The sequence below is a fragment of the Mizuhopecten yessoensis genome, unplaced genomic scaffold (genome assembly GCF_002113885.1).
Source record: "Mizuhopecten yessoensis strain PY_sf001 unplaced genomic scaffold, ASM211388v2 scaffold11023, whole genome shotgun sequence".
NCBI lineage: Eukaryota > Metazoa > Mollusca > Bivalvia > Pectinida > Pectinidae > Mizuhopecten > Mizuhopecten yessoensis.
The window spans coordinates 142,803-155,367 of record NW_018408840.1 but is presented as its reverse complement, the minus strand read 5'-3'; the positions used below and the strand labels follow the sequence as shown (position 1 = coordinate 155,367).

General features: G+C 41.5%; 1 protein-coding gene across 1 annotated transcript in view; it reads left to right on the top strand.

Moving 5' to 3' along the window:
- Window positions 1-12,565, top strand: part of LOC110464698 (multidrug resistance-associated protein 5-like) — a 37,382-nt gene that overhangs the window by 13,166 nt on the left and 11,651 nt on the right. The window contains exons 15-18 of the mRNA XM_021520049.1: window positions 3,287-3,511; window positions 4,237-4,366; window positions 5,641-5,923; window positions 6,619-6,805. Coding sequence (XP_021375724.1) covers window positions 3,287-3,511; window positions 4,237-4,366; window positions 5,641-5,923; window positions 6,619-6,805 — 825 coding nt within the window. The remainder of the gene's footprint in view (window positions 1-3,286; window positions 3,512-4,236; window positions 4,367-5,640; window positions 5,924-6,618; window positions 6,806-12,565) is intronic.

Here is a 12,565-nt window from a genome sequence, read left to right as displayed (position 1 = left end):
ACCAACATCATCATCAACATCAACATCACCACTTACTACAATGTTCCTACAACTAACACCATCCCTACCTACACCGCCCCTACCACCAACATCATCACTACCAACACCGGCCCTACCACCAACATCATCACTACCAACACCGCCACTACCACCAACATCATCACTACCAACACCGCCCCTACCACCAACACCATCACTACCAACACCGGCCCTACCACCAACATTATCACTACCAACACCGGCCCTACCACCAACATTATCACTACCAACACCGGCCCTACCACCAACATTATCACTACCAACACCGGCCCTACCACCAACATTATCACTACCAACACCGGCCCTACCACCAACATTATCACTACCAACACCGGCCCTACCACCAACATTATCACTACCAACACCGGCCCTACCACCAACATTATCACTACCAACACCGGCCCTACCACCAACATTATCACTACCAACACCGGCCCTACCACCAACATTATCACTACCAACACCGGCCCTACCACCAACATCATCACTACCAACACCGGCCCTACCACCAACATTATCACTACCAACACCGGCCCTACCACCAACATTATCACTACCAACACCGGCCCTACCACCAACATTATCACTACCAACACCGGCCCTACCACCAACATTATCACTACCAACACCGGCCCTACCACCAACATTATCACTACCAACACCGGCCCTACCACCAACATTATCACTACCAACACCGGCCCTACCACCAACATTATCACTACCAACACCGGCCCTACCACCAACATTATCACTACCAACACCGGCCCTACCACCAACATTATCACTACCAACACCGGCCCTACCACCAACATTATCACTACCAACACCGGCCCTACCACCAACATTATCACTACCAACACCGGCCCTACCACCAACATTATCACTACCAACACCGGCCCTACCACCAACATTATCACTACCAACACCGGCCCTACCACCAACATTATCACTACCAACACCGGCCCTACCACCAACATTATCACTACCAACACCGGCCCTACCACCAACATTATCACTACCAACACCGGCCCTACCACCAACATTATCACTACCAACACCGGCCCTACCACCAACATTATCACTACCAACACCGGCCCTACCACCAACATTATCACTACCAACACCGGCCCTACCACCAACATTATCACTACCAACACCGGCCCTACCACCAACATCATCACTACCAACACCGGCCCTACCACCAACATTATCACTACCAACACCAGCCCTACCACCAACATTATCACTACCAACACCGGCCCTACCACCAACATTATCACTACCAACACCGGCCCTACCACCAACATTATCACTACCAACACCGGCCCTACCACCAACATTATCACTACCAACACCGGCCCTACCACCAACATTATCACTACCAACACCGGCCCTACCACCAACATTATCACTACCAACACCGGCCCTACCACCAACATTATCACTACCAACACCGGCCCTACCACCAACATTATCACTACCAACACCGGCCCTACCACCAACATTATCACTACCAACACCGGCCCTACCACCAACATTATCACTACCAACACCGGCCCTACCACCAACATTATCACTACCAACACCGGCCCTACCACCAACATTATCACTACCAACACCGGCCCTACCACCAACATTATCACTACCAACACCGGCCCTACCACCAACATTATCACTACCAACACCGGCCCTACCACCAACATTATCACTACCAACACCGGCCCTACCACCAACATTATCACTACCAACACCGGCCCTACCACCAACATTATCACTACCAACACCGGCCCTACCACCAACATTATCACTACCAACACCGGCCCTACCACCAACATTATCACTACCAACACCGGCCCTACCACCAACATTATCACTACCAACACCGGCCCTACCACCAACATTATCACTACCAACACCGGCCCTACCACCAACATTATCACTACCAACACCGGCCCTACCACCAACATTATCACTACCAACACCGGCCCTACCACCAACATTATCACTACCAACACCGGCCCTACCACCAACATTATCACTACCAACACCGGCCCTACCACCAACATTATCACTACCAACACCGGCCCTACCACCAACATTATCACTACCAACACCGGCCCTACCACCAACATTATCACTACCAACACCGGCCCTACCACCAACATTATCACTACCAACACCGGCCCTACCACCAACATTATCACTACCAACACCGGCCCTACCACCAACATCATCACTACCAACACCGGCCCTACCACCAACATTATCACTACCAACACCAGCCCTACCACCAACATTATCACTACCAACACCGGCCCTACCACCAACATTATCACTACCAACACCGGCCCTACCACCAACATTATCACTACCAACACCGGCCCTACCACCAACATTATCACTACCAACACCGGCCCTACCACCAACATTATCACTACCAACACCGGCCCTACCACCAACATTATCACTACCAACACCGGCCCTACCACCAACATTATCACTACCAACACCGGCCCTACCACCAACATTATCACTACCAACACCGGCCCTACCACCAACATTATCACTACCAACACCGGCCCTACCACCAACATTATCACTACCAACACCGGCCCTACCACCAACATTATCACTACCAACACCGGCCCTACCACCAACATTATCACTACCAACACCGGCCCTACCACCAACATTATCACTACCAACACCGGCCCTACCACCAACATTATCACTACCAACACCGGCCCTACCACCAACATTATCACTACCAACACCGGCCCCACCACCAACATCATCACTACCAACACCGGCCCTACCACCAACATCATCACTACCAACACCGCCCCTACCACCAACACCATCACTACCAACACCGGCCCTACCACCAACATTATCACTACCAACACCGGCCCTACCACCAACATTATCACTACCAACACCAGCCCTACAACCAACACCATCACTACCAACACCTGCCCTACCACCAACATCATCACCATCACATCACCATTTACTACAATGTCCCTACAAACTACACCATCATCACCATCATCACTACTACCTTCACCGCTACTTTAATCTTCACCATCACCACCAAAGTCACACTCATCTGAACTACCACGATATATATACTTTTAATTTATTGTTTTTAACAATATCATTCAAATGTACTGAATTTGGTATTTATTGGTTAGTTTGCAGATTTTGTTGATAGTTGTTGTTGTATTAGTCACCCTCTTTTTTTCAGACTACCAAGGATCAGATAACACTCCTTTCTGACTCCAACGCTACAAACATGATATGGTCAATTAGTGATAGTACCACCATGTCCACAGTACCGGCAGCAAATACGACGTCCTCCTCGGAGATGGAAGAGGAACTAGAGGAAACGGATTGGTATTTGATTGTTTATATGTTTACAACTCTAGTGATAGCTGTACTGGCTGTACTGAAAGGAGTAACTTCCGGCACAGTAAGTAATTCCTTCTTATACAAATATTTTAGAATATCTTTCGTAATCAAATTGATGTAAATGAAAAAAATCTACGATTGAAATCGTAATTTGTCTTGTCCTTTTGGCTGATGACGGCACATGTGTTAGCGATATTCGTTTAATTTGATCACTTTGTATACAGTCCTTTCTAATACACAACGTATGTAAATCAATATTTTGAAACAACTTTGCTATATGTAGCAACTATATGCCCATAAAAAGGCGTAACTAAGTATAGGTGACCAACCATGATCAGAAATAGCATACAAGCCTGATGAAATTGGATGAGATGAAAAATCCACAATATAACATATCGTTTCAAGGAGGACAAATATATTTAATTTCTGCACCGTTGCACGATATCGCTTATTCAGAAAGCGACCTGTTCTTCTGTTCTCTAGAAACAAAGTGTCATTCAATTTCTGCACAGTTGAATTCCCATTTCGATATACACGGGTGGACTCAGTTCAATAAACCACAGTTCGTTTATAATGAGTTTGACATCAAAACCACAAATGTTTACAGAAATCTTTGATAATGATCAAGCAAATTATCTAACGGATACTTTCTAAATAGGCTTGCATCGTGCTTAAACTACGAAAGCAACTTAGTTATTCTAAACCCTAAACGGTTAACTCATGCAATGTACGATTATCAACAAAATGAAACCTTTTGTTTTATTTATCATTCGATATGTAACGCAGGTGTTGATAAAGGCTGCAGTGACCCTGCACAACAATGCCGTAGTGAGAGTGATGAGTGCTCCTATGCAGTTTTTTGACGCAAACCCACCGGGTCGACTCCTTAATCGATTCTCGCGTGATGTAGAGGATGGTAAGTGTATTTATCAGATTCCTGCGAGATGTAAAAGATGGTAAGTGTATTTATCAGATTATTGCGAGATGGAGAGGATGGTAAGTGTATTTATCAGATTTGAAGCGAGTTTGATATTTGAATTAATAAATTGATTCCTGCACGCAGGTACTGATTTTACTTCAAATATATGTCAGGAAGCAGGTAGGAAATGGACGGCCATAGCTTGTAACTAATATGAAGTTATTCAAGATATTTAAAATCTTCCATTATTCATAGATATATATATACAAAATCGTATTGTCTTGCATTCAATCTTGTAAATGAGACTATAGCAACAATCCTTCAAATAAAGTCCTTTAAGTTTACAAAGGACGTATACAGAAAAATGAAATATGATTTCATTGGATTCCACTCAAATTTACATGATGTCGATAAAGCAGAAGACGCTTACCTTTCATGAACGCCTGGTCTTGTTCTCCTTGTACTTTTCGAGAGTATCTGTGCTAATCGTCCCTTTGTTCATATTTCACCATTGTTTTGTTAATTTTGAGTTCGAATTATGGTTTTGACACTTTGCTTAATCTATTTTCTAGCTGGGTTTCTCTTAATAAAAAAAAATTCAAGTCAATATTCTATTCATTTAATTTATTATATAGGTCGTTATTACTGTGTTAGGTAGGTTTTGTCTCCATGCTTGTGATTCTTACTACTTGTTCCGGTAAATCTTATGTAATTAAATAGCCTGTTAATACTGGTTGCGAAGTAGGCGTTTTGTCCCGAGGCTTAATTTCATATCTTGTTAAAAATAAATTAAACTGAAACTCTTAATCATATACAAGCTAGTCTTTGTTACAAAGTCCGAATCGTAATCACCACAACAAGGCGTACGATTATTTTATATTCGTTTCAATAAAATTACTTTGTTTGACCATTTATTAGTGATTTGGTTTGTTAGTGTTTTACGTCCTATTAACAACTATGCACACGCGCGAGGTTGGGGTGGTGGAGCAAATACGGAGCTCCCGGAGAAAAACCACCAACCTCCACGTGGCCTCGAACCCGCGACCCACTGATGAAGGGCTAGTGGTAGCAGAATATCAGATGCCTTATATAAACTTTTCTTAAATAGGAACAATTTTTTACAACTTATACTAGTCACCACCTAGATGCCAGATGCCTTCACCACTTGGCCACCGCGGCCCCCATATAAAAAAGAATAATTAGATAGCATAGTGAAAAGTAATAGGGACAAGCATCAAACCTAATATTGACATTTTTGTTTTCTATTGCAGTTGATGTGTTCCTCCCTAATCTGATGGATAATCTACTCCAGGTCACGATCCTGATAATAGCATCTATTGTCAGCGTATCCTACAATTTCCCCTTCCTCCTCATCGCAGTTGTTCCCGTTGGATTGTACTGTTATGTTATTAAAACCATGGCAGCCGTGTCAATCCGAAATATCAAACGACTTGAGAATGTCGTAAGGTCACCACTTTTAAGTCATGTGACCACATCATGTTATGGACTTAGTACCATTGTTTCCTACTCGCAAGAAAACAACTTCGTGAATGGGTAAGTTCCGGCGAGAAATATGCTTAAAACGTTCTATCACTTATGGCGACCTCATCAAATATTGGCGGATTGGTCGAGTGGTTAACTTTTCGGCCTTCCACGCCGGGGCTCGATGCTCGAAGTCGTCGAACGCATGGAATATCAGAGAAAGCGTTTTTCTCCTGCCCACACAACTCCAACAATTAAGGTGGAGTATAAAATGGTCTGGGGTGGATGTTGCGGTATCTGTGCTGTAGCATTCAAGTGAGGTGGCACTATAAAAGATGCCGTTGGAAGCACGGTCCCACTACAAAACAGAAAACAATACATCTTCAGCACACACGTAGGCATACACACATAGGGAGATATTAGCCAGGTGGCATAGTAGTTAGCGCCTGATAAGGCAGCTCCTGCGAAATCTTCAAAATTGAATTAATTAATGTATATGCTAATTGTATTAATTGTATATCTATGTACTGTAAAGCGCTTTAGAGTGGCTTATGTAAGCTGGATAGGGCGCTATATCTAATGTTGTATATTATTATTATTATTAATACCCTTTTGAGACTTAAATCAATTTCCACTTATCATCGAAGCAATTTTTACATCAAACTTTTCAGTTTCGAAAATGATATATTATTCAATAATGAGATATCAAAGTACCAACAACGGACAGACATGACACTAGTAAATAATTAGATTTTTCTCCATTTAAGATTCAAAGAATACTCGGACAAGACTTCAATGGGACTCTTTCTCTTTGAATCTTGCATCTACTGGATGGGCCTTCGATTAGACTTTGGCGGTTCTGTACTGACAATAATTATAATTATAGTTGTACTCTTCACAAAGGGAACCATATCTCCTGCTTTGGCTGCTCTCTCACTCACCATGTCCATCAATGTAAGTTTCTCACTCACACACCTTGTCCATGAATGTAGGTTTCTCTCTCACTCACAACGTATGTTTCACTACCACTCACATTGTCCATCACTGTAGATTTAACTGTAATTCACTATGTCCATTAATGAAGGTTTCTCTCCCATTCACCTTGTCAATCAATATAGGTTTATCTCTCCCTCACCTTTTCCATCAATGTGGGTTTAACTTTCAAACACCTCGTCCATTAATGTAAGCTTCTCTCTCCCTCACCTTATCCATCAATATGGGTTTGACTATCAAACACCATGTCTATAAATGTAGGTTTAACTGTCCCTCACCATGTCCATCAATGTGGGTTTGACTGTCAAACACCATGTCTATAAATGTACGTTTAACTGTCACTCACCTTGTCCTTCAATGTTGGGTTAACTGTCCCTCACCTGGTCAATCAATGTAGGTTTCTCTCTCACTCACCATGTCCCTCATTATAAGTTCCTCTCTCCATCAACTTGTCCATCAATGTAGGTTTAACTGTAACTCACCATGTCCGTAAATGTACGTTTCTCAATCACTCACCTTGTCCATCAATGTAGGTTTTTCTCTCCCTCACCTTGTCTATAAATGTAGGTTTAACTGTCGCACATCTTGTCAATCAATGTAAATTAACTGTCAGTCACCTTGTCCACCAATGTAGGTTTAACTGTCACTCATTATGTCCAAAAATATAAGTTTCTCTATCACTGACCTTGTCCATCAATATAAGTTTAACTGTCACTTCCCTTGTCCATAAATGTAAGTTTAACTGTCACTTGCCTTGTCCATCAATGTAGGTTTAATTGTCACTCACCATGTCAATCAAAGTAGGTTTAACTGTCACTCACCATGTCCATCAGTGTAAGTTTCTCTGTCACTCACAGTGCAAGTCTAACCGTTACTCACCATGTCCATCCATGTAGGTTTAACTGTCACTCACCTTGTCCATTAATGTAAGTTTCTCTCTCCCTCACCTTGTCCATCAATGTAGGTTTAACTGTCACTCACCATGTCAATCAATGTAGGTTTCACTTTGTCCATCAATGTAGGTTTAACTGTCACTCATCTTGTCCATCAATGTAGGTTTAACTGTCACTCACCTTGTCCATCAATGTAGGTTTAACTGTCACTCATCTTGTCCATTAATGTTAATTTCTCTCTCCCTCACCTTGTCCATCAATAGAAGTTTCTCTCTCACTCACCTTGTCCATTAATAAAGTTTCTCTCTCCCTCACTTTGTCCATCAATGTAGGTTTAACTATCACTCACCTTGTCCATCAATGTAAGCTTAACTGTCACACACCTTGGCCATTAATGTAAGTTCCTCTCTCCCTCACCTTGTCCATCAATGTACATTTAACTCTCCCTCACCTTGTCCATCAATGTAGGTTTAACTCACCCGCTCCTTATTCATCAATGTATGTTTAACTGTCACACACCTTGTCCATTAATGTAAGTTTCTTTCCCCCTCACCTTGTCCATCAATGTAGGTTTAACTGTCACTCACCTTGTCCATCAAGGTAAATTGAACTGTCACTCACCTTGTCCATCAATGTAGGTTTAACTCCCCGACACCTCGTCCATCAATGTAATTTTAACTGTCACAAACTTGTACATTAATGCAAGTTTCTTCTCCCTCAACGTGTACATCAATGTAGGTTTAACTGTCACTCACCTTGTCCATCAATGTAGGTTTAACTGTCGCACACCTTGTACATAAATATAGGTTTAACTGTCACTCACCCTGTCCATCAATGTAGGTTTCTCTATCACTCACCTTTTCCATCAATGTGGGTTTAACTCTCACTCACCATGTCCATCAGTATAAGTTCCTCACTCACTCACCTTGTCCATCAATATAGGTTTCTCTCCTACTCACCATGTCCATCAATGTAGGTTTATCTCTCACTCACCTTTTCCATCAATTTGTGTTTAACTTTCAAACACCTCGTCCATTAATGTAAGCTTCTCTCTCCCTCACCTTATCCATCAATATGTGTTTGACTGTCAAACACCATGTCTATAAATGTAGGTTTAATCGTCCCTCACCATGTCCATCAATGTGGGTTTGACTGTCAAACACCATGTCTATAAATGTACGTTTAACTGTCACTCACCTTGTCCGTCAATGTTGGTTTAACTGTCCCTCAGCTTGTCAATCAATGTAAGTGTAACTGTCACTCACCATGTCCATCAATGTAGGTTTCTCTCTCACTCACCATGTCCCTCAATATAAGTTCCTCTCTCCATCAACTTGTCAATCAATGTAGGTTTAACTATAACTCACCATGTCCTTAAATGTACGTTTCTCAATCACTCACCTTGTCCATCATTGTAGTTTTTTCTCTCCCTCACCTTGTCCATCAATAGAAGTTTCTCTCTCACTCACCTTGTCCATTAATGTAAGTTTCTCTCTCCCTCACTTTGTCCATCAATGTAGGTTTAACTATTACTCACCTTGTCCATCAATGTAAGCTTAACTGTCACACACCTTGGCCATTAATGTAAGTTCCTCTCTCCCTCACCTTGTCCATCAATGTAAATTTAACTCTCACTCACCTTGTCCATCAATGTAGGTTTAACTCTCCCGCTCCTTATTCATCAATGTATGTTTAACTGTCGCAAACCTTGTCCATCAATGTAAGTTTAACTGTCACACATCTTGTCCATTAATGTATGTTTCTTTCCCCTTCACCTTGTCCATCAATGTAGGTTTAACTGTCACTCACCTTGTCCATCAATGTAAGTTTCTCTATCACTCATCTTGTCCATCAATGTAGGTTTAACTGTCACTCACCATGTCAATCAATGTAAGTTTCTTTCCCCCTCACCTTGTCCATCGATGTAGGTTTAACTGTCACTTTCCTTGTCCATAAATGTAAGTTTAACTGTCACCCACCTTGTACATAAATATAGGTTTAACTGTCACTCACCTTGTCCATCAATGTAAGTTTCTCTCTACCTTACATTGTCCATCAATGTAGGTTTAACTGTCACTCACCATGTCCATCAGTGTAAGTTTCTCTGTCACTCACAATGCAAGTTTAACTGTCACTCACTTTGTCCATCAATGTAGGTTTAACTGTCACTCCCCTTGTCCATCAATGTAAGTTTCTCTATCACTCATCTTGTCCATCAATGTAGGTTTAACTGTCACTCACCATGTCAATCAATGTAAGTTTCTTTCCCCCTCACCTTGTCCATCGATGTAGGTTTAACTGTCACTTTCCTTGTCCATAAATGTAAGTTTAACTGTCACCCACCTTGTACATAAATATAGGTTTAACTGTCACTCACCTTGTCCATCAATGTAAGTTTCTCTCTACCTTACATTGTCCATCAATGTAGGTTTAACTGTCACTCACCATGTCCATCAGTGTAAGTTTCTCTGTCACTCACAATGCAAGTTTAACTGTCACTCACTTTGTCCATCAATGTAGGTTTAACTGTCACTCCCCTTGTCCATCAATGTAAGTTTCTCTATCACTCATCTTGTCCATCAATGTAGGTTTAACTGTCACTCACCATGTCAATCAATGTAAGTTTCTTTCCCCCTCACCTTGTCCATCGATGTAGGTTTAACTGTCACTTTCCTTGTCCATAAATGTAAGTTTAACTGTCACCCACCTTGTACATAAATATAGGTTTAACTGTCACTCACCTTGTCCATCAATGTAAGTTTCTCTCTACCTTACATTGTCCATCAATGTAGGTTTAACTGTCACTCACCATGTCCATCAGTGTAAGTTTCTCTGTCACTCACAATGCAAGTTTAACTGTCACTCACTTTGTCCATCAATGTAGGTTTAACTGTCACTCCCCTTGTCCATCAATGTAAGTTTCTCTATCACTCATCTTGTCCATCAATGTAGGTTTAACTGTCACTCACCATGTCAATCAATGTAAGTTTCTTTCCCCCTCACCTTGTCCATCGATGTAGGTTTAACTGTCACTTTCCTTGTCCATAAATGTAAGTTTAACTGTCACCCACCTTGTACATAAATATAGGTTTAACTGTCACTCACCTTGTCCATCAATGTAAGTTTCTCTCTACCTTACATTGTCCATCAATGTAGGTTTAACTGTCACTCACCATGTCCATCAGTGTAAGTTTCTCTGTCACTCACAATGCAAGTTTAACTGTCACTCACTTTGTCCATCAATGTAGGTTTAACTGTCACTCCCCTTGTCCATCAATGTAAGTTTCTCTATCACTCATCTTGTCCATCAATGTAGGTTTAACTGTCACTCACCATGTCAATCAATGTAAGTTTCTTTCCCCCTCACCTTGTCCATCGATGTAGGTTTAACTGTCACTTTCCTTGTCCATAAATGTAAGTTTAACTGTCACCCACCTTGTACATAAATATAGGTTTAACTGTCACTCACCTTGTCCATCAATGTAAGTTTCTCTCTACCTTACATTGTCCATCAATGTAGGTTTAACTGTCACTCACCATGTCCATCAGTGTAAGTTTCTCTGTCACTCACAATGCAAGTTTAACTGTCACTCACTTTGTCCATCAATGTAGGTTTAACTGTCACTCCCCTTGTCCATCAATGTAAGTTTCTCTATCACTCATCTTGTCCATCAATGTAGGTTTAACTGTCACTCACCATGTCAATCAATGTAAGTTTCTTTCCCCCTCACCTTGTCCATCGATGTAGGTTTAACTGTCACTTTCCTTGTCCATAAATGTAAGTTTAACTGTCACCCACCTTGTACATAAATATAGGTTTAACTGTCACTCACCTTGTCCATCAATGTAAGTTTCTCTCTACCTTACATTGTCCATCAATGTAGGTTTAACTGTCACTCACCATGTCCATCAGTGTAAGTTTCTCTGTCACTCACAATGCAAGTTAAACTGTCACTCACTTTGTCCATCAATGTAGGTTTAACTGTCACTCCCCTTGTCCATCAATGTAAGTTTCTCTATCACTCATCTTGTCCATCAATGTAGGTTTAACTGTCACTCACCATGTCAATCAATGTAGGTTTAACTGTCACTCATCTTGTCCATTAATGTTAATTTCTCTCTCCCTCACTTTGTCCATCAATGTATGTTTAACTGTCGCAAACCTTGTCCATCAATGTAAGTTTAACTGTCACACACCTTGTCCATTAATGTAAGTTTCTTTCCCCCTCACCTTGTCCATCAATGTAGGTTTAACTGTCACTCACCTTGTCCATCAAGGTAAATTGAACTGTCACTCACCTTGTCCATCAATGTAGATTTAACTCTCCCACACCTCGTCCATCAATTTAAGTTTAACTGTCACAAACTTGTACATTAATGCAAGTTTCTTCTCCCTCAACGTGTACATCAATGTAGGTTTAACTGTCACTCACCTTGTCCATCAATGTAGGTTTAACTGTCGCACACCTTGGTCATAAATATAAGTTTAACTGTCACTCACCTTGTCCATCAATTTAAGTTTCTCTATCACTCACCTTGTCCATCAATGTAGGTTTCTCTATCACTCACCTTGTCCATCAATGTAGGTTTAACTGTCAGTCACCTTGTCCATCAATGTAGGTTTAACTGTCACTAATTATGTCCAAAAATATAAGTTTCTCTATCCCTGACCTTGTCCATAAATATAAGTTTAACTGTCACTTTCCTTGTCCATAAATGTAAGTTTAACTGTCACTCACCTTGTACATAAATATAGGTTTAACTGTCACTCACCTTGTCCATCAATGTAAGTTTCTCTCTACCTCACATTGTCCATCAATGTAGGTTT